At 51.4% G+C, this 26,436-nt stretch overlaps 1 protein-coding gene across 1 annotated transcript in view; it reads left to right on the forward strand.

Moving 5' to 3' along the window:
• Window positions 1-2,380: 2,380 nt before the first annotated feature.
• The window catches only part of CCDC180 (coiled-coil domain containing 180), a gene marked incomplete at both ends in the record, with an annotated part of 55,624 nt that continues 31,568 nt past the window's right edge, over window positions 2,381-26,436 (forward strand). The window contains 15 exons of the mRNA XM_079706416.1: window positions 2,381-2,449; window positions 3,824-4,014; window positions 6,787-6,875; window positions 7,941-8,050; window positions 9,048-9,176; window positions 9,275-9,385; window positions 9,505-9,600; window positions 11,723-11,886; window positions 13,247-13,366; window positions 16,929-17,008; window positions 19,551-19,639; window positions 21,359-21,481; window positions 22,600-22,773; window positions 23,624-23,739; window positions 24,807-24,933. Coding sequence (XP_079562542.1) covers window positions 2,381-2,449; window positions 3,824-4,014; window positions 6,787-6,875; window positions 7,941-8,050; window positions 9,048-9,176; window positions 9,275-9,385; window positions 9,505-9,600; window positions 11,723-11,886; window positions 13,247-13,366; window positions 16,929-17,008; window positions 19,551-19,639; window positions 21,359-21,481; window positions 22,600-22,773; window positions 23,624-23,739; window positions 24,807-24,933 — 1,788 coding nt within the window. The remainder of the gene's footprint in view (window positions 2,450-3,823; window positions 4,015-6,786; window positions 6,876-7,940; window positions 8,051-9,047; window positions 9,177-9,274; window positions 9,386-9,504; window positions 9,601-11,722; window positions 11,887-13,246; window positions 13,367-16,928; window positions 17,009-19,550; window positions 19,640-21,358; window positions 21,482-22,599; window positions 22,774-23,623; window positions 23,740-24,806; window positions 24,934-26,436) is intronic.

Below are 26,436 nucleotides of genomic sequence, written 5' to 3' on the forward strand. Positions count from 1 at the left end.
CTCAGTGGTGATATTATTTTTATTTTCTCCATTCAATTTTTTTTTCTATTTTAAACAACGTGTGTTGCTTACTCGGAACCCAGAAAGCATCTATCTGAGCAGGGAAAACACAGTTTCTGATGTAGAAGGGCCAAGCCAACAGGGCCTCTTAGACAAGACAGAGATCTCGCTAACTGCAAATAATTCCTGGACATTTCCTATTTTTTATTGTTTTTCACCCTTAACCTCACTTAATATACTTTCTCTTTTTCCAGCTAAAATTAGTCCAATCACTTGTTACAATATTTCACCTTGTTAATAAAACCCGGGACCAAAGAAGGGGAATAAAAGGGTTTCTACTCACTGTTTCTTAATTTCTGAAACTAGTCTGGACAGAATGATCACTTATTCAAGGAAGTTGTCATAGGGAGCATTTACGAGCAATTGGGACAGGGATCCCTGCTGAGGGGAGGGATTCTCTGAGGAGTCAGGAACCCCACACCTATAGGAAACCCGCACCAAGTTCAGTGTCAGCCACAAGTATCTTCAGCCCTGGCCGTGCAGGACTCTGGGTGCGTGTGTGGGAAAGAGCCAACTCTGGGAGAGTCGGACCAGGACACTCCGGGCATTCGTGTGTTTACCAGGGAGCACTCAGTGTGTCTGAATTATGTGCAGGGCACTGCTGAGGGCAGTCGAAGCTGGACGAAAGTTAGGGAGGGCACACCTGCCCCTCAGAAAACCCCTTCCAGTAGGATGCCCTGAACTCCTGCATTTGACAGCGACCAACGTACAAGCACGTTCAGGGAAAGGAGAGGTGATGGGGTGAGGAAGGGGAGATGAGGGTCAGAGTGAGTGGGTGGGATCTTGTCACTGGCAGTGGCTGGAAGTATGGGTGGGTTTGGGGTGTGTGGAAACAGAAGGATCCCAGCAGAGGAGCAGGGTGAGGAAGGGCAGGGGGCAGTGGCAGATGCAGGAAGAGTGAGGAGTTTGCTGAAGCAGGGAGAGTCAGGGCGGGAACCAGATGCGGGGGGCCTCTGAGGTCATCTAGGGACTGTGAGCTGGGTTTGGTAGGGGCTGCAGAGCTGGTGAGGGCCTTTTGAGCAGGAGAGTGGGTACATCAGAGCTGTATTTTAGGAGGGTTATGCAGCAGTGGTGAGTTGGGTGAATGGAACTCAAAGAGTCACATAAATTAGCCTTTTAATTGTAATTCCATTCAAGCCTGAGGCCTGGATTTTGAGCCCTTCAACCTCTTTTAGTCTGAGAAAGAGATGGTCTCTTTTAGAGATGCTTTCCACTTCTTATTTATAGCCACGCACTACTCTATGCTACTTCCCAGCAGAGTTTGGTTTTAACCAAGACAAAGAAGATAGGATGGTTTTTCTTGACCACAATGGCTCAGAGTTGCATCTCCTGTCTCCTGCTAGTTTTCGGAATATTCAATGTGCTGCTCTGGATGCTCCTGCCAGCCCTGAGGTATCCCCTGCACAGAGAAACTGGTAGGAGTTTCACTACTCCACCAGGGGGGCTCCCCGTCGCTAAGGGCAACCCGTATCCTCCTGGGAAAGTACGTGAGGGCGGGGCCAACGGAGCTCCCGCCCCTCTGCGTTGCCTTGGAGACCAAGTGTGTCTAGTTGCAGTTGAGGTTGGACTTCAGTGGTGCTTTCTGCTGGTGCAGGTGCGGGCGCGGCCGGGTCCCTGGGCGCAGGGCCTCCCTCCACTTGGCGGGGCTTAGAGGGCCTGCCCTGAGACTGCCCCTGCTCCTTGGTGGGCTTGTGGGGCAGGCGCGAGAGGAGCCTGCTGGGCTTCTCAGCATTCAGTAGGTGCCTAATGAGCGTGGCCAGAATCAGGCCGCTCCCTCCCTCCACGTTCTCCTACCCAGGTGTCCTTTGTTGGGGGGGGAGGGGTGCGGGGGACGTTCTCGAACCGAGTTCTGGGCCAGTTGGGTTGGCTGGGTTGAAATCCCAGCTAATACCTTGGGCACGTAGACTTTTCCCGGAAGAGCCTGAGAGAGTGAAGCACAAGCAATAGCTATTATTCTTTGTCCCCAGAGTCAATCTCAGATTTGCGCCTGGCGTGGCTGGGAGAGCCGACCTTCTCAGTGAGTTCGAGTTAGGTTCTTGCCTAAGGTTTGTTTCCCTTTTGCTTCTTCGCACCCCTCCCCCTCTTCTTCTTTTAAAGTAAAAACCCTGAGGCCTGATAGGGGCCCTGATGCTTTCTCCCAGGGTAGAGGAGTCTCAGCCCCGGTGGACCCGGCCAGCCTGTCTGCCTGGGGATCCTTGTCCTCGGGGGAGGACTTGTCCTCGGAGGGGTAGGGGGAGGTTTGTCAGTATCCGTCCGGGTCTAATAGAGACCAAACCCCAGACAACAGCTTCCCTGCAGGGGTGTCCAGCCAGAGGCCAAGATGTCCTCAGTGGGGAAGGTGACCCAAATTCCCAGCGGGAAATTCTACCAGCAGATCTTCGAGGCTGAGGTAAGCCTATTCTTCTGTTCCCCCTTTTCCTGCTCCCCCCTTCCCTCCGGCCCCCTGGAAACTTCCCTCCCTCTGAAGACTTCCTTGCCTGGAATCTAATGAAATAAGGGCTTTGAAATTGCTTAGATTAAAAATAACTCTTATTGGCTCCTGAAATGTAAAGATACAAAATAAGAATGTCTGTTTCTGAAAATTAGAAAATTAAAATTAAATTAAATTAAATTAAATTTAAATTACTCAGAAATAGCCATTGGGTATCCTGGAGCTTTTACCTAGCATGAAAGCATTTCTTATTTTTCTGTTTAAAAACTGGGTTTGATTCTATAGCAGTGTCTTAAAACCTACTTTTTCCCTGGTTAAATTATCCCAGAGCCCTTTCCGTGTCACTGCACATTCACGAACTTCACGATGTTTAGTGGCTGCCTAGTTTTTGACCTAGGACTTCCCATAATTTATTAAGGTAATAATGCCCTCTTGACAGCCATATAGGTTGTTGGCATTGCCTTGTCATCTATAAAAAACTGCACAGATGAAACAATATCTTAAAAGAAACACACAGACTCAAACCCTTCCTTTGAAGTTGTGTACTGCTTATATAAAAGGGATTTTTATTCCTACTTTGAGCCCTAAATAATGCTCTCTGTGGAAGGCTTGGAAATTATAATAGCATAAAGAAACAAAAGGAACGAATTACTCACATGATCCTGCGCCCTCGAAGCAACCATTCTTAACGTTTGGGTTATTTTCTCCTCGTCATTTCTCCATACATTTAAAGTTTATAATTTTGGTTATAATTTTAATTATACTTTTTTTTTTTTTTTTTTTTTTGCCCCTCCACACTCCTTGCGGGATCTCAGTTCCCTGACCGGGGATTGAACCTGGGCCACGGCAGTGAAAGCCTGGAATCCTAACCACTGGGCCACCAGGGAACTCCCTTAATTTATGCTCTTAATTGATATATTTTATGGTATATCATATCCTGAGCATTTCCTCATGTCATAAAAAATCCTTTGTAAGTCTCATTTTTAATAAATTCCTAACATTCAACTGAAGGGTCATACTGGGTTCACTCAACCAATCTCCTATTGTTGGACAGTTCCATTTTTCCAATTCCTTATGATTATAAAAATGCGGGGATGAGCATCTTGGTCCTCATTAAAATTTCTTAAAAGATGCCCTCCTAGAAATGGCTGAATGACTGATATGGGGAGGGGAGAGCCCACCTGCATGGGGTGTGCCCTGGGGTTGCAGGCCTCCCTCAAAGTGCCTTCCTGCTGGCCGGCTCCCACGTGACCTTTTAAGACAGCACAGTCAGCCTGGGTGCTGGGAAGTCTGCAGTTCTGATCCCCCTAACCTGGATCTTCCTGGATTTAGGTAAAGCTGGTCCGCTCCCTGGCATCCACCAGGAAGCGAGCTATGGAGCGTTCCATGGCCCCAAAGGATGGCAGGAAGCTCTTGATGAAGAAGATGGATATTCGTGAAGGGGAGATGATGTCTCCTCGACAGCGGAAGTGGGTGCACAGCCTACCCAATGACTGGGTCACAGAAAACCCTGTTCTCTACAGGTAGGTCCTGCTGTCCAGGCCACATCCCACACATTAGGGGTGGTCAGAATTTTCAAAAACTCAAAAAGAGCTCACACAAGATGAGTACCAGATAGGTATGAAGTCCCAGGTACCTCCCCTGAGAGAGAGAGGTAATAACAGCTACTTTGCAGGATTGTTTGCTTCTCCCTGTCTTCCGCCCTCTCCCTCACTGGGCACTGGGTATGCAGATCCCAACCTCCTGGAACTTGAGGCTTCAACAGTACATAAATAAGCAGGTCTCCCCAAAGGCGGGAAGGCTCTGACACCAAGGACAGGGTGGTGGGACAGGAGTCAGGAAAGCTGTCTGAGGAGAGGCCTCAGCTGAGATGAGAGGATGAGGAAAGGAAACATGGAGCAGGGCTCTGAGACAGTACCGGCTTCTCTGTTCCAGAAGGCTGAAGAAGTCAGCGGGCCTGCGGAGAGGGGTGGGAGATGAGGCCAGGAGAGGTTTGCAGGCCACAGTCCGTATTTTGGACTGTACTGAAGTGAACAGCTGATTTGCATTTTTAAGGCCTTCAGGTTGTGCGGTGTGTAGAATGTGGGGGGTTGCAAGGAAAGGCAGGGAGGCCGGGGAGGAGGCCACCACAGTCCACGCAAGCTCTGTGGGGCTGTGAGAGGGACACAGGGCACTTCAGGTTTATTTTGGAGGCAGAACCCACAGGACTAGGTGACAGATTGGGTGGGAGGAGAGGGCTCTTGAGAGTCCTAGGTCTCTGGCCTGAGCGCTTGGGTGGACAGCAGAGGTGCCATTCCCTGAGATGGGAGCAAGTGGGGTTGGGACAGGGAGATGAGGAGTTCCTTCTGAACTTCCGAGTTCAGAAATTGAACTTGAGATTCCTGAGCATGCCATTTCAGCTCCCTGAGCTTAGACTCCTCAAGCAGGGAGAAAGGAACGGAAAGGAAAAGGAAAAGTGCTTCCTCACGGGGCACTTTGGAGAATGTAGCAGGAGCTGGGCTTCCCTTAGGCTCGTCAAGCTCTGCACCAGCCATAAACCTTCTCGAGTCTGGGACTCTGGGACAGGAAGTCAGTCCTGCTGTATCTGCCTTTGTGTTCCTTTTAACCCCCATTGGAGCAGGGGTTGACTGGGTAAAAGTTTCTGCCCTGCCCTTTGAGTTTTCCCGGGAAAAGGTCCCCTGAGGCTTCTGACACTCAGCACCCTGAACAGCTGGGCAAACCCACTGGCCACCCAGGCACAGACTGAAGGTCGGCATTCTCCAGCCCTGTCCCTGATGCCCCATGCAGGGATCCAGAGGCACACACAGCTGGAACCTGACCATACTCCCTCCCACCTCCTGGGAGGATAGTCTTGTGCAGCCTGGCTGTGACTCTGGCTCCTACAAGGGTCCCAGGCCCCTCTCAGCTGGCCTGTTTTCTACCAGACTCAGGGACTCTTGACATCTCCCTGTGCTTCCCAAGGGTCCCCTCCTCCCCAGAGTTTAGCCTAGAACCACCTATCCTCCCCATAACTGGATATAACATCAGTCAGGCGCTCTGGCTCCCACAGGACACTGTTTGGGGAAAGGCACTTCTCATGGAGGGTGCTGGCGTTGTGCTGGCTTCCTGGCACAGACAGACAAGGCCAGCTCTGCTCTGGACACAAGAAGAGAGATGTGCTTATAACCTACCAGGCCCTGCCACCCTCAAAGCAACTCGGATCACTGACTCAGCATCGGCACCTCTCTGGGGTGCCTTGTCCCCTCCTTGAAAATTTGGCCAGCCAAATCGGTCAACTTGTGCATTCATTCACACGGGACAGGACCTCTGGTGGGTGGAAGAGAAACTTGGGGTACGGGTAGATCACCACTAGTGTAAACCAAGCCCCCAAGTTCCTGGGACAAGTGGCCAATAAGCCAGAGCCGTTAGCAGCTCCCATAGTTGGGGCACCCGGGCTCTAGTGGGGCCGCCTTAGTCCAGGGGCATTTGGTTGACAAGGCTGAGAGACCCACCTCTGGAGGGCCAGCCTGGGCCCCATCAGCTGCCACCCAGGCCCTGCGGTCTTCCTTGGTGGTAGGTGTACCATGAGGACTACATAAGAAAAATTCTGGAAAGTGCTGCACATGTCAGGGCCCCGAGGAATGGCAGGCGTCACTGAGAACTGCATTTCTGTGACGCTTGCCCTGTGGACAGCACATTAAGGGATTTTTATTCCAAAGCTGAGGTCATGCTCACCCACCTGGTCCTCCCTACTGAGATAGTTTGTCCTGGGATCCCAGCTCTCTCCTCCCACACCCAGACCCCATGAACCATGGACCTTGGCGTCACATGCAGGGATCTGGGAATCCCAGCGCCACTTTGTCCAGTGACTTCCCTCGCTCATCCCCCATCCTGGACAACGGGGTCACCCTGGCTGCCTCATAGGATGGGTTGTTGAAGAAGCAAATGAGGAGCGTGCTGAATGCTTAGCCCCAGTCTGGCTTTCCCAGGTTGGCCAGGCCCCTTGTGGCCCTCAGTTTCCACATGTGGAAAATGGCTCCTGCCCACCACTCACACTTGTTGTGCAGCCAGAATGGAGCAAGATCCCTGAGGGCAGACCCCAGCTTCTCATCTGAGGACTGTGGTGCCTGCTGGCAGCAGATGCCCAGGCAGTGTTTGTTGGGGGCACATCCTCAGGGCATTTTGCAATCAGTGGGCCCAGACTATTACCAATTCCCAGGGTGTGTCTCTGGAGACCCAGAGCTATCCTGGAGGGGAGCAGGGTGGGGTGTGTGGTGGGGGGTGTTGGTTATTGTTTTCCTCTGCTTGTGCCTCAGGGAAAAGGAAGTAGCCAAGAAGGAAAAAGCTCAAGAGAGTGAGAACAGCATTGCTGCCAGAGAAGTGCGGGGCCTCCCAGACACCCCCGGTGAGCCGATGTTCAGGCGTGAGGGCAGGCATGGCCTGGGCCAGAGAGCGCTCTGTGGGGAGCTCCTGGAAGCACTAACGTAGAAGCACCTGAAGGTCCCGCTGTTCCTCTGCTCAGCATCATAGAGGGCCTTCCCTGGAACCCACCTCTCCGCCCCGCCCCTCTCCCCTGGGCCTTTGCCTCCCAAGCGTTTCCCCTGAACCTCCCCTGAACCTTCTCCCCAGCACAGGGAGCTTGGGGGGGAGGAGGGGCTGCCTGCACAGTCAGCATTTCCTGATGAAACCATTTGGTAAAGGATGTAGCTTGCTCTTCTGTGATTTCACAGGAGGGTTTTTCAATCTGTATCACATTACCCTGGTTTGACTTTATCTGGATATGGAGGCTCTTTTTCTTTGTAATTAAAAAAGTAATACATACTCACTATAGATAAAGGAAGGAGATAAAGCAGAAGGTGAAAACTCCGCCTTCCCAATAGCACCCTTTCTCCGCCGAAGAGTGCCCACCGCCCATGAAAGCACATAGTGTCCTGGGTCCCACCTGTATTCAGAGGACAGCAGAGCGCAGGGTGAGCTCACAGACCCTAGAGCAGAGGGCCCACATGCCGACCCCTGCCGAGCCTCTGACTGCCTTTGGTCTTGGATCCCCATGCCTGAGTGTCCTCACTTGTAGGATGGGGCCGGTAATAGAACCTGCCTCTTGGCTTCATCCTGAGGAGTAACTGATTTAGAACAATACCTGGTGAATGGTAAGTGCTGATAAGTGTTGGTAATTCTTATCTGTGTATGTATTTTCTTCTATAAAATTAAAAAAAAAACCCTAAATGTTCCTATTCTATACATACCATTTGGAACTTTTTTTGAGCATTTAACTGTATATGCAAGACTTAATTCCCTACAGCACTTAGGGATCACGTTCTTTTTCCTTAAGTCTCTGACACTGCTGGCCTGCTTTGGGGGGCCATCTCCTGAACCCAGGCACTTGCTGCCTTGCTGTCTTTTCCTGGGTACTCTGACCTCGCCTTGGAGCTCTGAGGGCAACCTCATCACCTCCGTTGTTCTCCCCCAGTTCCTGAGAGGAGCAGCACCATCACCCTTCAAGAGCTAGAGGCTTACAAGAGGAGGGGCTATGAGAGTGCTCTGGCGAGCTTTAAGGAGGAGATCGATCAGATTGGGATGGTGAGAATTCTCCCTCTCGCTTGCCTTCTGTTCCTGGACCGTTCCAAGGGGAGGGTGGACTCTGCCCACCGCCCACCGCCCCTCCTCCCAGGTCCTCAGTGGCTCACCAGGTGTAGACAGAATCATAGTAGCCATGTTTGGATGGCTTGCTACAAGTTCTGATTATGAGCAGAACTCTATATGTCAGGTACTGTTATAACCTCCAGTTTATAGGTGAGGCCCAGAAAGTCCTCCCTGATTTGGCACGTAAGGGCCATGTGGGGACCGGACTCTGGATCTGATGCTAAAGCCCTGTCTTTGATCTCCCTGCTCAGTCCTACTAACAAGGGGCCAAACGGCCTGACCCTTAGGCACTACCCTCAATTGACTCACTGTTCCTCTCCAGAGACCTCTAACCAGACTAATCCCTGGAAGATTGCCTAAATGAGACCTTTCTTTGCCCTTTCGGGTCCTCTCTGGGCCCCAGATCACACTCACCACTTTCTCCCTGAGTTCCCTGGATTCCGGGAGCTGGTAGTAGACCCAAAGCACCAAGAAGGTGCTCTCCCGGCCAGCTTATCACTTTCCTAACATATCCCAACTGGACTTGAGCTCTGGTGTCACCATGAGCTCAGTGGCTTTGGTCACACAACCGAACTGAGCCTCAGTTTCCTCATCTGAAGTACTCTTGGAATTATTTCACTGGCCACTTCTTTAATGAATATTTGTTGAGCTCCAACCATGGACCAGGCATAAGGTCAGCACGTACTTTGCAGGCTATGATGAGCACCAAGTGAGTCTGAGGACAAGGGCTCACACGTGATGTGTGTCCCGAATAGTGCTGCCCTAGTGCTCTGGCTGTGAACAATTAGTAAACCTGAACTCTTTAGGTCTAGGTAAGAGTTACTGTTTTTGTGAGAGGACCGCAGCTGGCACTTCCCTATTATAGGGTTGGGGGGGGTCCTTCCTGTCCCAGGGGTGTTGATACCATAGCCCTCGCTCTCCTGGCCCGTTATAGGAAATGGAACCTCTCATCTTGGAGCCAGGAACCCTTCTTTTAAAAAAGCTGGCTGAGTCTGACGAAGACATCAACAATCTCTTCGAAAAGGTGGAAAACGACAGCAACCTTGAAGACTACACCATCCAAGTAGGGGTCCCCTCGTGGCGGGACCCGCCCTACCTGCATCCTGCTCCTTTCTTCCCTGCCACCTGTTCTCCCAGCCTGACCCAAACTTCTTGGCACAGACCCTGTTGGAGCTGCGGGATCAGGTGGCCGAGAAGTTCCTGCTCCAGAAGCAGAAGATCGAGGAGCTGGACAAGATGCTGCACTCGCTTGAGTTCTCCCGGGCAGATAAAGTGAGTTGGCCTCCAGATGTGCTCTTGGTGATTTTCACTTGTGGGATTTATGAGTCATCACCTGTTTTTAGTTCTCCAGGAGAAGGGAGTCACTCACTGTGGTGCCTTGTCATTTCTAGCTAAAAAGTGTGTTGAAGAAATATGTGGAAATCATAGAGAAAACTTCCTACCTCACGCAGCCCGACGTGTACAGGCTGATCAATAAAGAAGCCATGGTGAGTGGTTTTCACGTGCAGGGGATGAGCCCGCGGGAGCAGGACCCCAGGATGCCCTAGAGCCTGGGTCTCAGGAATGATGGGCTTCTCATATATAACATTTCCAAGTAACTCAGGTTGGCTACTTGAGTTCAGAACTAGAGTCTTTGTTAAGTATTTTCAATAGAAATCTCTCTAGTACATTTTATACTTCCCTGCCATGTTCCCTGCCAGTTAACCTAATACTGTGTCGTCAATGTGACCAATGCTAATTTTATGAGCACCTACGGGGCCGTGTCTCAGCTACCATGGGCAATGCTATGTGTGCTACAAGACAGAGGCGTGATCTCACAACTGTTGTGGTCTCAGGGTGGTGTGTGCACTCATAAGTGACCTCAGCATGCTCTGTATGTCTAGTTTTTCTAGTGGTTCTTGTCTTTCCTCCTGCTGTCTGTCTATTGCTGAACCATGCCTGCTCCTCTGGCTCTGTCCCCACTGCTTCTCTGTCCACACCCTCAGCCTCCTCCAAATGCTTCCTTTGGGATAAAAAAAATACAAGAAAATCAAGGTTGTTCATGAAGGGACACTTCTTTTGGCTACTCAGAGGTACATTCTCTTGTATAGGTTTCTAGGTCCTGTACAGAAAGCTGGGCTTGCCGGTTAATGGGCCTCCTGGCAGCATGCAGGGTAGAAGGAGTACAGTGTTCAGAATCACAGATGGACTCCAGCCCAGGTCTGTGCCTTGGGGTCCTGGACAAAGCACAGACAGAGAGTGAGCACAGACCCCCCTCTCCACTGCCCAGACATGAAAGTTCCTGAAATTACTCAGCCCTAGCACCTGGAACTCCGTGTCCATAAAATGAGGATAGTGAGGGCTTCCCTGGTGGTGCAGTGGTTGAGAGTCCGCCTGCTGATGCAGGGGACACGGGTTCGTGCCCCGGTCCGGGAGGATCCCACGTGCCGCGGAGCGGCTGGGCCCGTGAGCCATGGCTGCTGGGCCTGCGTGTCCCAAGCCTGTGCTCCGCAACGGGAGAGGCCACAACAGTGAGAGGCCCGTGTACCGCAAAAAAAAAAAAAAAAAAAAATGAGGATAGTGATACTTAAACACCAGTACTTGGTGGGAGGATGACGTAAGAGGACGCAGCAGTGGCCGCTCTCATTTTGAGACAAGCAGGAGTTCCTAACTTTGAACCATTTGATCGATTAGGGGAGTCAGAGTTAACAGTGTCCCACTTATGTTTCGGCATTTGACTTTCCTGTGTTTATTGTGTGCATAACAACTGGCACTTCCTACTTGCTCTGTGTGCATCTATCTCATTTAACTTCACCAATTCCTTGTGCTGTAAATGGCACTATCTTTACATTATGACTGTGGAATTGGAGGTTCAGGAGATACTTGCCAATGCCCCCCAGCTGGGAACAGCCGGCATCAAACCTCAGCTTTCAGTGAAAATTGTTACTGAAATTTCTGCCTGCTGAGCTTGGCGGTTCTCACCCTTGCCCCAGGGCAGTGCATAGAGGGCTCTGGGACATGCGTGGGGCATTTTTGGCTGTCCCAGTCCTTGGGGGACTTGGGAGAGGCTGCTCTCATTTCAGGGGGTGGAGAGGCTAAATGGCAGAACAGTGTCACACAGTGAAGAATCATCCCGACTGCCATGCCAAAGGTGCCCTGGTGAGGTCCGCTGGGAGGACTGCCAAAGAATGTCCTAGCTCTGATCTCATTTGGTAATTGGGTACTGGTTCTCATCACAACCGTATGTGGCTGGTCCCTGGTAGCATGAGCACTCTGCTTTTGGAACAAATTTATTAAAAAAACAGTTAAACACTGAAGGCCTGCTGAAGTGCTTAACTCCAGTGAACTTAGAATCACCTTTTTAAACAAACAATCTGAGGTGGCCTTGGAGCTGGCTTGAAACTCACATGGTCATGGTTAAGCCTTCAGGAAAGACCCTTGTTATGTCCATAGCTGCTGAGCCCCAGGCAGCTTCCTTGAGTGCCCAGCGGCCCCACAGTACTCCTCAGACCCTGCCACGGCCCTGCTCGGCCCTCGGCCCGCAGCTCACCAGCCCCCTCTCCAACTGAGCCCTGTTCTGAGCTTGGAGAGCCCCCGCTCTATCTAGAGCCTGCCCACCTGTGACTGCAGATCATAAACCACGCCCTGCTGGGCAACCGGAGGGCCCTCGCCCAGCTGTTTGTCAACCTGATGGAGGCCACGCTGCAGCAGGAGCTCGATGGCCACCGCCGCTGGCAGGGCCTGGTGGATGCCTGGAAGGCTCTCAAGGAGGAGGACCTGGTGCAGGGTTTCAGGTTGGTGGCTGCCCACCCCACCCGAGGCTCTCCCCCTGCCCCCCTGGGCGGCAGCATAGGCGGGCGAGCGGGGCACATTCTCCCTCCCTTTGTTGTTACTGTAAAATGCTCTTGCCTTTTCTGGTGGTAAAAGTAATAGGTGCTGTTTTTTAAAAGTCAAAATAGATAAAAGTATAAGGAAGAAATTAAAAATCACCATTAATTCCTCAGCACAGTGAGAAGCACAGCTGATATTTTGGTATATTTTCTCCCAGGCTTTTTTAGACCCATACTGCGTATGTAGATTTGTATCTTATTTTCTTCGAACACATTTTCTCATAAGCATTTTCTGAGCACTGTACAAATTGTTTGAAAATGTCAGTCTGATTATCTGCCCACTGTCCACTCTTTACTATTACTGGGCCAAGGAGAATGGCCATCCCTCAGGCTTGGGACACTTCCCACCCTGTGGTAGCAGGTTTTACCCATGGGAGGCAGGGTGAAGAGAGGGCCCATCTCCAAGCTTCCTCCACCAGATGGCACTTTTGTTAATACTGACACAAGGGTCCTGGAGCTTTTGGCCAATAAGGAAGGCTTTCTTTTGCTAAGAAAGAGACTCTTGGGACCAAGATGTCTGAGGACACCAAAGAGTGTCTGTCTGTGCTGTAGCCATGTGGGTGGGAGGCCCATCTGTACGCCCGTATTTCTAGATGGAGAGCACCAGAGTCTGACACTGGGGAGGAAGGAAAAGTGCATTGAGGTCTGGCTGCACCTGTACTTTCCCTGTGACCTTGGTCAAGGGCTTGAACATACAGAGCCTTTTTCTGCAGGTGTTGTGATGAACTGGTGGTAGGGTTTCAGTGATGGTCAACAAGATGCTGTATGGAAAGTGCCTGGTCTTGGCCTGGGCTTGGGCTTGGGAGGTTGTTAAGATGTCAGTAATCATCATCGGCAGTGATGGCAGGAGCTGACATCTCCTGGGCATTTCCCAGGAGCCAGGCATGGTGCTAAGGGCTTTGCTCACATTATCTTGCTGGGTCCTCACAAGTACTCCTTGAGGAAGGTACTGTCATTAGCTCCATTACAGAAGAGGAAACTGAGATTCAGCGGGGGCCACTTGCCCAAGGTCACAGAGCTGGAGGCGGCAGTCAGGCCCCACACCCGATCTGTGCCTGCTGGTCCCTCCATTCTTCTCTCCCCCGCTCTCCTTCCCTCTCTTTCTTCCCTCCTTTCCTCAGAGGCCCGGATGGAGGGGAAGGGGCTGGGAGTGGTATCCGGGTGCTAGGGTTCTGCACGTTCTTACCGTGGGTCTCATCCCTTCTCTCCCATCCACCTTGCCCCTCCCCTCCTCTGCATGGTGCCAACGTGTCTGGACGCCCAGTGAGTTCATGGCCAGTGAAAGGATCCAGACTCCTCCAGCTGTGCAGATGGAGCTGGAGACCATGTTTAAGAACCAGAGCGCCCTGCAGCAAAAGCAGCTGGACCATCTCTTCACCATCTGGTACAGAAGGAGGGGCCGCTGGGGAGGGGCACCTTTCGGGGGGTCCATGGGGGAGGCAGGCACAGTCCTCAGCGTTGAACTTTCTTCTGAGGTGTCCTCCAGACCCGGCCATCTCCCAGTTCTCTGGTCCTGGGCTGGTTGCCTGGGTCCATGTTCTGGGGTGTCCCCACCCCAGTGACAGCAGGGCACATGACACATTTGCTGCAGAAAGAAGTTTAGTGTGGCTCTGCCAAAGAGCTTGGAAGGGGGTAATGGCAGGGGCGAGGTCGGAGGGGAGCGGGGGAAGGAGGGGCCAGGTCAGGGGCTAGACTTTTCCTGAGGGCAGTGGGGAGCAGAGTGACTCCATCAGCTCTGCAGTTTGGAGGGTGGGTAGAGGGGTATGAATGAAGCTGAAGGCTCGGAGGTTGATGAGGAGGCTGCTGCCATCAGACAGGGACCTGTCAGAGGCTGTGGATGCTTCCCTCAGACCTGGGTCCAGCTCTGATCCCATGATAAGCTCTTTGGAAGGGGCATGCTGAATGTTCTAGACCCTGGAAGCCCACCGTCTGGGGAGCCTGTAGCATCCACCCTTAGCAGCAGGATGGAGCCTATGTGGTCCTGCAAGGCAAAGACATTTCATGTGTTGGGACCCGTGCACCTCCTTGGTCCCTTGGATGTTGAGATGGTCCCTCGTTGGACGCTGGGATGCAGGTTCTTCCCGTCTCCCCACCACAGAGCTCAAGTTCTCCTGGGACATAAATGACTATTAGGACCCCCACAACGTGAGCCAGAAGGACTCCCTCAGGTTTGGCATCTCCTGCCCCATGTGCAGCCACATTTTCATGCAGTGTGAAATTAACAACGTGGATAAAAATCTCAACACAAGGAAAAGTGCTTTTGTTGTTTTCTCTGACTCCACTTATTTCGGACTCTTGAGTCCCTGTTCATAAAGCTGAGCAAAACTTAGCCTTTCTTGGGGATCCTGTCCACTGAGGGAAAGTTACGGAATCCCACCCAAAGCCAGGCCTGGTAGTGGGAGTCTGGTCATCAGAGTTTGGTCCACACACATGCAGCTGGGCAACTGCTGCTGCTTCCAGACTGTTGGACGAAGGAATCTTGAGGAGGCCGCTCTGAGCCCCTGAGTCCTCACACCCAGGCAACCGTTGCTGTCCAGAGATGTGGGTCTTGCAGCTGGTCCCACGGTGCCACCAGGAAGTAGGCTGGTGGTACTGCCAGGCTGGCACTGCCAGGCACCCGCCATCCTGCTGTGTTTGCACCTCCCCCCAGCCCCTTTCTTTGGGTGAGGAGACAGTCCTGGTCCCCAGCGTCCTCCTCCTCCCCAGGGCTCTCAGCCCACTCCCACAAATGCCTTCTCCTCAACAATATTCTCGACTCTCCTAAGAACTTAGACTTTTGCAAACAAAATGCAGAAAGATTTTTAGGCTGATGTCTTTTATGCCCCACCACATCCCTCATACAGGCTGTGAATGTGGGGCTGACTGCTGCCTGAGTGGAGGGGAGAGACAGGGCCAAAGACCTGGAGAAAAATGCATTCATTGATGCTTCTGGCCAAAGCTGGAACACACTGTATAATGGCAGTGTCTGCAGGCAGAGCATGGAGCTGGGTGTGTGATATGACCTGGCCTGGAGGAAGGTGGGGGCAATTCTAAGAAATCAGAGGCAAGAGCACATTTATAGGACATAGGGCCCAGCAGTGGGAATATATAAAAAGGTGAAGTCAGGACATAATCCCACTGTCTGGAAGCATTGCAAACACAATGCTTAAACACACAACTTAAAGTTGCAAAGCCTTGATCACAGAATTCCAGTGAGTGTCGAGCAAAGGTTTGGGTTTGTGGTGTTTGTGCAAAGAGGTCTGGACAGCTCCCACAAAACACACTGTGTAGACACCACCTCTGTTTCCTTGACCTGTCAGCGGCTGCTAGGGAGCCTTCTAATCAAGCCCGAGGAGCTGTTCCATGGAACTGCCTCATATGGGATCACACGTAGTGCCCACGTCCCATCCCTGCCCAGAGCTCCAGGCCTTCCTCTGTAAACCCAGAGCCCCAGACGTCCGGCGAGGATCCTTGTTTTGGCGCATGCCAGGCCCTCTGCAGGCTTGTGGGCAATGATGGCAGAGGGGTGGGGAGTCTTATTAAGATTCCCATGGCCCCAAGAGGGAGTTATCCAAAAATCCCAGGAGAATCCCCATGGATTTTCCTGGACCCAGTAAGTATATGTGCATGTAATTTTAAAATAGTTTTTAAAAATAAAATTTGCATTTTGGAGTAATGTTAGATTTACAGAAAAGTTACAAAGATAATACACAGAATTCCTGTATACTCCTAATCCAATTTCCCTGATGTTGTCACCTTACACTGCCAGCGGACACTTGTCAACACTAAGAAATTAACTTTGATGCGTTCCCATTAAGTAAGCACCAGACTTTTTCGGATTTCACCAGTTTTTCCACTAATGTCCTTTTTCTGTTCCAGGACCCAATCTAGGATGCCACATTGCATTTAGTACAATGTTTAGACTTGAGATTATGCACTGCACACTCTTGTACCTACCTTTTGCTCTTTACTGTCCCACTATGAGGGGGCTGCCCAAGACCATCCTGGGTTACACGTCTCGTCCTGACATAATTGTTAATCGCAACCCCCTTTCACTGGCAAAATGTCCTGGTTTGGACAGTAAGTAGCATGTCATATGCATTTTTCCACATCACTAAACACCACCTGTAACTTCCTTAGTGGCTTAAAGCAACAATCATTTTTTGCTTCTCATGATTCTGTGAGCTGGCCGAGCAGTTCCCTGTGGCTGGGCTGGATGGCCTCACTCCCGTGTCTGGAGCATCAGCTGGGGCAGCTGGGGCCTCTCTCCACTTGCTCCTTCAGCCTCCAGGAGGCTAATCCAGGCTTGTAGGCATGGTGGTGGTGCTGGCAGAAGAGCTCCCTACAGCAAGAGAGGGCAAGCAGAATGCGTAAGCCCTTTCCCCAAGCCTTTTCTGTGTCATGGTTGCTAGTGTCCCATTGGCCAAAGCAAATCTCATGGCCAAGCCTAGATCCAGGGGTGGAAAAATAGACTCCACCTGCTGGTGGGAGGACCTAATGATACTGACCATTTTTCAATCTGCTACACTCTTTTTAGTGACTACAGAAGAGAATTCATGTATTTTATTTAGACAATTCCCTATTGTTGGAATGAAGGTTGTTTTTGATTTTTTGAGTGTTTATAAACAGTACTGTTAAGCAACTATCTTAATGCATAAACTTTGTATGCATTTTATATTGTTATCTCTCATTAGGTTCCTCGAAGTGGCTTCCTGGGTTGTGTGATAACCATTTGTTTTTTTCCATTAGGAAAATTCAGTTTTATTTTCTAAGTAACAGGCTCAATAATGTTATTAGACCTTTTCACGAGGTATGCTTTTCGCACCAGGAAATCCCCAACAGTCACCCATTTCATCGGTATTTACGTAGATACTTCCCTAGACCCGTGTTCCTTGAAGATGCTACCAATTTTGGTAAGTAAATGTTTTATTCAAGTATGGCTCACGTGTCACATCTTCCTTCCTCAGTGACCTCCTGCCCCCCAATTACAGCAAAGCTCAGCTGACTGAATGGCGTTCTACTCTCAACTCCCTGAATGAGCACCTCGGTGAGTGAGGTTTGTGAGATCCCACTTGAATGTCACCAGAACTCTGCTCAAGTAGTAGCTTTGTAGCAGCTTCAGTCTGTCAGCCAGTCATTTATGTGAGAGTCTGTTATAAACTCAGGAGTAGGTGGCAAGTCCCTCTTGGGGAAGAAGGGTTGGGGTGTGGAGAGAAGAGTAAGCTCTGAGGGTTTATCTCGGACCCCCAGACCTTGCCTGGCAGAGCCCCTCCTCCTCCCACCACCTCCCAAGTCACTGCCCAGCTGGTCCCACACTCTGACCCCTGACCACAGCATGGAGCCAGAGGGATGGCTCCAAGGACCACCTGTGAGGATGGCTCAGGGGCCAGGTCCTGGATGTATGAGGTGCACTGTCCCCACTCTGGGACCTAGGGGAAGTCATGGCCTGTCTCGGCCTCAAATTCCTCCTCCATAAAATAGGAATCTCAAGAGGAGTAATAAAGGTACCTACCTTGTGGGGTTGATGTAAGAATCACGCGCAATCCTGCAGTCCAGTTATAGTTCAGTGCCTGGCTTACTCAGTGCTCAAGAATAAATAGTAATGTTTAGAAATTCTCTATAACCAGGGTCCTCAAACTCCAGCCCATGGGCCACTGCCCGTTAGTAAATAAGGTTCATTGGGACACAGCTCCACTCATTTGTTTACATACTGTCTCTGGCTGCTTCTGCTCTATAACAGCAGAAATGAGTGGTTGCAGCAGAGACTGTATGGCTCTCAAAGCTGGAAATATTACTATCTAGCAGAGTTTGCCAAGTCTTGCTCTAGAAGATATATTCAATACAATATTTCAGTCTCCTTTGAGGCAACCCAGTGAGGTCAATGGTGTCATTGCCCCTCTGTGATAGAGAAGGATTCAGAGGCACAGAGAGGTGAAGTGTCCTGCCCAAGGTCACACAGCTAAGGAAGTGTCACAGCCAGACTTGACCTGGGTGCTTTGGTTAGTAGTACCCACCACTGCTCCCAGGGCTCTCGGGTTTATAATTCCAAAGGTATTATAATTATATTATAATGCCAAGCATAAGAGTCCTGAGACCCTAAATAATAGCAATGGCTGCCATTCACTGGACGCCTCCTAGGAACAAATGTGGTGCTAGGCCCTGGTAACCAGCAGGGTGGATATCTCTTGAGTGCTTCCAGTCCAGAGCAGAAGTCAGACCACGCAGGATGTTACAGCAGGGAGTGGACAGGTGGCCATCTACGTGAATGTGTATTTGGGGGCACAGCCTGGTTAAAGGTTATAAGACACCTTGCCAAGGAAGTGATCATCCAGTTGAGACCTGCAAGGCAAGTACAAGGTAGCCAGGTCCAGGGGTCAGGGGAGCTTTCTAAGCCGGAAGACTAGTACGTGGGGAGGCTGAGAGGTCAGACAGAGCTGGGGCCTTCAGGGAAAGGAGAAGGTGGCAGGCGAGGCTGGAAGATGCCAGAGGGCCAGACTGTGCTGGCCATGTGGCCATGTGCGAAAGGCTGAACTTTATCCTAAAGTCAGTGGGAACCCAGTGGGAAGGTTCTGAGCTGGGAGTGATAAGGTTAGAGGGGGGAACGGATCAGAGGGGTACAGGAACAGAAGCACAGAGACCCGGGGGGGCTTCATCATAGTGACTTCATAGGAAGGGTAGAGGTGTGCTGGCCTAGGCAGCGGCCTTGGGGATGGGAGAAACCAGCTTATGGCCTCTCCTCACCAGTTCCACTACACATCTACCCTCCCCAGTGTTCTTTTTTTTTGCGGTACACGGGCCTCTCACTGTTGTGGCCTCTCCCGCTGCGGAGCACAGGCTCCGGACGCGCAGGCTCAGCAGCCATGGCTCACGGGCCCAGCCGCTCTGTGGCATGTGGGATCTTCCCAGACCGGGGCACGAACCCGCATCCCCTGCATCGGCAGGCGGACTCTCAACCACTGTGCCACCAGGGAAGCCCTCCCCTCCCTAGTGTTCTAACTGCCATCCAGCCTGCCCTCCTCTCAGCCCTTGTCAAGGAACAACCACCACACAATCTTTGTGTTATCTTTCAGTTTCTAGAACTGCCAGGAACATTAAACTTCAGTTCCTTATCTTAGACACCAAGAGATACACTGAGGTGACTATAAACCAGAAACAGTAGGGCGGAGGAAGAGGAGAAGATCAGTCAATCAATCAGTCCATCAGCTTTGGAATGTTCTGCTGGTCCATTCGCTTCTTAAGGGGTTCACCACAGACATGATCTGTAAACACTCCTTAATTTGCACCTGGTTACTGTTTTGTGACTTGGTGCAACTCTCCCAAAAGAGTTTCACCAGCCTCAAAACTGAGTCAAGAATTAGGGTCAGAACAGAAAAAGGTGGCTCCTTATTTGAGGTCCTTATCTTGGACCTTATCTTGGGGTGTTGGGAACTTTGAGGCAAGGGAGATAGCAGCCCCTGATCTAAATTATCCCCACTATTGAGGCACTTGGCTGGGGAGAAGCCTCTTCCCTGAGCGACGGGGAAACTCCTCTTCCCAACCTCCCCTCTTCTTCTGGAAGAGCTGCTGATGTCTTTTTTCCACCTATGGAGACGCCTACCACGTGGACTGCATGACGCGGATCCGCTTGCAGTATGAGAAGACCTGGCAGGAGTGCCTGGCCCAAGTGCAGAAGTGCAAGGTGGGTGCCCCTCCTGACCCGTCTGAGGAGGGGAGCACAGGTCATGCCCCTGCCCCTCTCCAGCCTGCACCCCCTGCTTTCCCTCCACGCTGGCCTCTGGGCATTCTGAAGCTGCTCCCTCAGCCTGGACCCTCTTCTCCCCAGCTGTTCCCACCTACCCCTCAGTGGCCCCCAACGTGACCTCCTCCAGGAAGCCTTCCCTGACCCCACGGACAAAGTTTTACTCTCTGATCACCTCAGCCTTCACCCTTGACCCTCTGTATCACTTCACTTTATTTATTCAGTGGAGGTCATGTCATGGGAGTTATTTCCAATGTTTCCCTTTTGTAGATAGTGTTGCCACTGGCATCACACACAACTTCACTCCACCTGCCCACCTCTGTTAGAGGGTGAGACAGCGAGTCCTCTCACAACCCCCTTCAATTACAATGCCTGGTTTTCTGAGGTGCAAGGACATACTGTGTCAGAATGCCCCCTCCCTGCCTCCTTGGGAAAACTTTAGATGAAAAACCCCCAAAAGCCTAATCATTTTGAAGATGGTGTAACCTGCCGGCTCTGGCGGTAGGAGTCCCCAAGCCATGAGGGTCTCACCTGCGGGCCCCAAGAAGCGCCTGTTCCTCCATCCACCCCTCATGTGTGTGTCTGTCGAGCTTTGGCTCTGCCACCAAGACTCTGAGGTGAGCAGAGTTCAGGGGAGCGGAGCGCTCGCCAGCGCGGTGCACGGTGCGCACGCTGTGGTCTCTGGGGGCTGTGCCACATCTTGCACCCACTCTCATCAAATCCCACAAGGCCCTGCAGAGTGGGTGTCGCTGGCCCCATCTGGAGGTGAGACGACCAGTTTGCAAAAGGCCCAGGGGCTGTCCGAGCCCACAGGGCTCTGCCCACTTGCTCTGTGGCCTTAGGGGCAGTCACGTGCCTCTCAGTCAGCCCTTTAGGGGCGTCAAACTTTAGGAGTAAAGCCTGGAGGGAAACCTCGTGCCCTTGGAGAGCCTCCTCAAGACCACACCCCCAGCGCTCACCACCTCGTCACTCACGCCCTCCCCAGAGCCCCGTGGCCCTGTGGCCCTGAGTGCTGACGCCTTGTACCCATGCTCATGGCCCCTGGTTGGGTGCATGCAGGGGGTAAATGCTGACGTCCTCATGTACCCCAAGAGCACTCTGAGCCTGACAGAGGGCGCCTGGTGTTCCTGGGCAGCGGCATTGGAAGTATACCACTGGAGACACGTTTTTAATTTGGGGGAGGTTGATTTATTCTAGATTTTGTGCATAAATCAAGTCTTTATTAATATAGAGAGCTGGCTTTCCAGTTGGCCTAATTCCAGACAGGAAATGGGAGCCGTGTCTGGCTTACAGCAACGCTGAGGCTGTGTAGGATGGCAGTTGATGTCTGTAGGGTGTGCAGTAGGACAGTTCTGAGTTCAGTTCCCAGTTCCACCACTTGCCAGGTGTGTGACCTCCATCAAGTTCCTTCACTTCTGTGAGCTTTAGTTTCCTATCTGCCAAACGGGGCTAATGAGAACACCTCTGGGGAATTCAGTGAACAGGGGCAGCACACAGCACCTGGACACAGTGGGCAGATAAAGCTGGACTGTCTCCACCGCTGTGGGAGTTTCCGCCGAGTTCTCAGGGATGGCTGGGAGGTGATCTCAGGGGGCAGCACCAGCCCTGAGGTGAAGCCCCCATCAGCCCTAAGCCGGGCCCTGCCTTGTTCCTCTCCAGAAGCAGCTGCTGGACTGGAAGGCCTTCACTGAGGAGGAAGCAGAGAGCCTGGTGAGCCCGTCCTTCTTCCAGATGGTGAGAAATCTCCAGAGCAAGGTGGAGGAGGAGCTGGAGGCCTTGGATGTGCGTAACTGGGGACCCGTGCAGCTGGAGAGCAGGGTGGGGGGTACCCGGCGTGCTGGGCTGTGAGAGGAGTGGGAGCCCAGGGGCTTACAACTCTGCTGTCACTGGTGCGTGCAGCCCCTCGGAGCAGTGCCCCTGTGCTGGGTGCTCCAGGCTCACCCCTTGATGCCTCAGTCACCTGTGGACTCCAATTGAACAGTCTCGGGCAGTGAGTGCTCCCCGAGCCCTTGCCGAGTCTAGGTGCTGAAGGTCACGAGGAGCAATAAGCCTGCATCCCATGATGCTTAGAGTCTAGAGCAGGGGTCAGCAAACGTTTTCTGTAAAGGGCCAGATAGTAAATATTTTAGGCTGTGTGGGCTGTCAGGTTTCTGGCACAAATTCTCGCTCTGCTGCTGTCACACAGAAGCAGCCCTATGCAATGCAGAAATGAATGGGTATGGCTGTGTTTCAATAAAACTTTATTTATGGACACTGAAATTTGAATTTCATATAATTTTTACATCATTAAATATCTTCTTTAGGTTTTCTTCAGCCATTAAAAAATGTAAAATCTGTGCTTAGCTTCCAAGGTTAAACAAAAATAGGCAGGGGGCTATATTTAGCTCACAGGCCACAGTTTGCCAACCCCAGACCCTAGGAGAGTATAAAAGACACACATGAAAGAGGGAGAGGTGAGGATTTAACAGTAGACTGTGGTGTTTGGCTCAGGTGCTGAGTCAGGGAATCCAAAGAAGGAGGGATACCCCAGGCCAAGGTGGGTATGGCCCACCTGATGCCAGGCTGGTGTCTAGGGTGGCACCTTCTTCTCTGTAGGCCCCAAACTCCATCTTCTTCCTGTCAGGGACTTCAGTGGACACGGGGCAGGTCTAGAGATGGGACTTCAGGTCAACCAGTCTGAGGGCATGGCCTTGGACAGACCAGAAATGCTGTCCCAGCAGAGAGGGGACCGTGAGCCATGATGTGGCACTGAAGATAACCTTGAGGGATGGTGCCCAGGCAGTGATGGCCAGTGACATGGGCCTCCACTGGCCGGCGAGGGAGCCCTGTGAGTGGGGCTCTTCTCGTCAGCCTGGGCCGGTTGGCACTTAAGGCCCCTTCTCTGGGTTCCTCCACCGCAGAAATCCTTCGAGGCCGTGGCGAAGCAGACAGAGAGGCAGAGCTCAGATCTCTTCAGCTACTTCCAGGAGGCTGTGCAGCTGTGGGAGGTACATCGGAGCATGCTGTCGAAGCAGGAGCTGGAGCTCGAGAAGAGGATGGAGCAGCAGCGGCAGAAGCACAGCCACGAGAGCCAGGTGTGGGCCCGGCATCCAGGTAGCCCCCACGAGGCATGCGCAAAGGGCCACACCCAGGCTGTCAGCTGCCCAGTGGCTCTGCTTGGTGGCCCGTGAACTCAGCCAGCGTTCAGATGCAAAACAAAGAAAAAGAAGTTCAATCCATACTTCACACCATATTTTATGTATTTTATTTTTACAGAAAGATTAACCCCAAATGTATCTTAGACTCATATGTAAAACCTCAAGCTATAAAACTTGAGCAGATAGGAAACTGAGGCTCACCTTGGTCACGGGGCTGCATGGGAGCAGAAGAATCCTACCAGAGTCAGGTCCGGGTTGTGCGATGGGTGCCGGATCCAGACATGTCTGTGAGGGGGTCTGTGTGAGAGACAGACAGACTGGGGGGCATGGAGCATCTACCTCTGGCAGTCATTCTGTCCCCACAGGACATGAGCTGGCCCCCACCCACCTGCCTTCACACAGTCTAGGGGTGGAGGGGTGCACTCAGCATCTGACGTCAAGCACAACAGGTGAGAGGAGAGCAAGGAGTGGGTGCCTCCGGAAGGTGTAGCGGGGTCTGCCTGGGCGGGCTGGGGGTGAGGGACATGTCCCTGAGGAGTCCCATCTAGGCGGGGTCTCCAGGGATATAAAGTAGACAGAGAAGAACATTCCAAGCAGGGAAAAGAGCCCAAAGGCCCAGAGCAGTGAGAGTAAGGGTGGTGGTACATTTGGTGCCCCTTTTGTAGAAAAGAGCCTGCCCGGGGCACCTGGACCTCAGCTCCAGGGGCAGGGTCTCTGCGTGTCACGTACTCTCGTCGAGCTCTGGTAACTCACATCTGCTTCCTTCTGTTTGGGGTGTGGCTGCCAGGCCCAGGAGGCTCACCTCGGTAAGCTCTTGGACCAACTGAGGCAGCAAAGCTGTGAGAATACCCTGAAGTTACACCTGGAAAAGGCCAAAGATTTTCTGAAGAATATGAAATGCAGGTAGGCAGACCAGACGCCAGAAGGGGATAGCCTGGAATTCATATTCAAGATCAGAGGGTGCCTGCCTAGGAGCCCAACCCAATGATGTCTCCAACTTCAGAGACCATTGTGGTTCTTTGCAGCTCTACCCTCAGCCAACACAAAAGGTTTCAGGGAGAACTTTGATCAGAAAAGTTTATGGAGGGAGGTTTCTAGGCCATGTAGTTTAAAGGTCAAGAGCATGGACCCTCCCCCCACCTTCTTAAATTTTAAAACATACATGCTTTGTTAAAGAAAAAAAAGTTAACAAATACAAACACATAGGAAATTCTCCTAATTTCTGCCCAACTCATCCTTTTTGTGAACATAGACATTTATAAATGTGGATATATATATATATACACATACAGTGTTTTTAAAATAAGAATTGTTCTATAACTGCAGATATAATTTCATTTTTAAATGACCATCCATTCAGTAATATGGATGCTTCATAATGATTTAACCATCCTCCAGTTGATTAGCTTTTTAAGACTGGTGCCAATCTCTCAATATTAAAAATAGTTCCCTGTAAACTATCTTGTACCTTTGTGCCTTTGTACAACTAATTCTGTAAGGACTATTCACAGAAATGGAACTGCACTGCCAATTGACTGCAGTACTTAGATTCAGAAGTACGTTTTAAAGCAAATAAGTAACCCCCTGAACCTTGGTCTTCTTACCTAGGGAACAGATAAAAGTCTGGGCCTTGGGGTTTTGGAGTGCTTGATGGGATGATATAGGTAAAGTTCAAGGACAGAGTTAGTACAGTAGACAGGAAGTGGGAACCCATGTTACAGCATGCAGAGAACTCTCTCGCATGTGTTTCCTAAATGTTCTACAAAGAGTATGTATTCTTTGTATGATCAGAAAAATAGCAAAACAAACCAAAGACTTATTGTAAAAGGAAACCTACGCGGTAGCTCTGCGCAGAACTAAACGCCAGATACAAGCCCACCTCCATGTGGTCCCAGGCATGGCTCTTGGCTGGGGTCTCTCACACCCAGCTGACCCCCCTTAGACAGTGGTCTCACCTCCCTGCCTCCCAGGTATGAGAGTTTTCATGTCCTCCTGACAAAGGAAGTGATGGAGTACCCAGCGATCATACTGAAGGAACTCAACTCCTACAGCTCCACCCTCAGCCGACACTTCTGTGTTCGTGAAATCTTTGAACAGGTATGGAAAGGGTTACAAAAAATCCCAGCTGCTCACCAAGGAGCAATGGGGAGAGGATGACTTCTAGGTCTTATTTGCCTCAATTTTGATTGCCTCTCTGGACTGTGGGGAGTTAGAATCTATGTCAGGACATCAAGGAGTGAGAAGCTAAAAGCGTCTCCTAAAGAGACCATCTCTTCTCATATTAAAAGAGGTTGAAAGGCTCAGAATCCAGGCCTCAGGCTTGAATGGAATTACAATTAAAAGGCTAATTTATGTGACTCTGAGTTCCATTCACCCAACTCACCACTGCTGCATAACCCTCCTAAAATACAGCTCTGATGCACCCACTCTCCTGCTCAAAAGGCCCTCACCAGCTCTGCAGCCCCTACCAAACCCAGCCCACAATCCCTAGATGACCTCAGAGGCCCCCCGCATCTGGTTCCCGCCCTGACTCTCCCTGCTTCAGCAAACTCCTCACTCTTCCTGCATCTGCCACTGCCCCCTGCCCTTCCTCACCCTGCTCCTCTGCTGGGATCCTTCTGTTTCCACACACCCCAAACCCACCCATACTTCCAGCCACTGCCAGTGACAAGATCCCACCCACTCACTCTGACCCTCATCTCCCCTTCCTCACCCCGTCACCTCTCCTTTCCCTGAACGTGCTTGTACGTTGGTCGCTGTCAAATGCAGGAGTTCAGGGCATCCTACTGGAAGGGGTTTTCTGAGGGGCAGGTGTGCCCTCCTAACTTTCGTCCAGCTTCGACTGCCCTCAGCAGTGCCCTGCACATAATTCAGACACACTGAGTGCTCCCTGGTAAATGCACGAATGCCCGGAGTGTCCTGGTCTGACTCTCCCAGAGTTGGCTCTTTCCCACACACGCACCCAGAGTCCTGCACGGCCAGGGCTGAAGATACTTGTGGCTGACACTGAACTTGGTGCGGGTTTCCTATAGGTGTGGGGTTCCTGACTCCTCAGAGAATCCCTCCCCTCAGCAGGGATCCCTGTCCCAGTTGCTCGTAAATGCTTCATGGGGCACCTGGCTTGAGGCAGAACTCAAGCTGTCAGTGGGGAAGCTCACTACCTTTGAGATCCATCTGGTTGCCTGGGTTAAAGTGTAGGTGCTACTGTGGTCTCTGTGTCACAGGGAGGACACTGAGCCCGTAGGGTTTAAGGGGCTTGCCCAAGGTCACCCAGCTTGTGAGGAGCTGGAATTCAGATCCACACTTATCCATGACACACTATATCCACAACTTCACCCACAGCCTGTGAGAGAGGGAATTTGTAGTGTTGACGAGGGGGCTCCCAGATCTTGTAAATCATGTTCATTCTGTATGTTTGCATCCAGCACTGGGTGCAGCAGATTCCTGCCCCTTTGTTTGCATCCCTCCATTTTTACTTTCTTGCTTTTTGCTCCAGATCACTACTAAAAATGTGTCAGAATGAGATTTTATTCTGTGATTGCCATTGTGTGATGAAAGCTTTGCTAGCCTGCTTGGGATTAAGGAAAACTGACTGGGAAC

This window comes from Hyperoodon ampullatus, assembly GCF_949752795.1.
Source record: "Hyperoodon ampullatus genome assembly, chromosome: 6".
Taxonomy (NCBI): Eukaryota; Metazoa; Chordata; class Mammalia; order Artiodactyla; family Ziphiidae; genus Hyperoodon; species Hyperoodon ampullatus.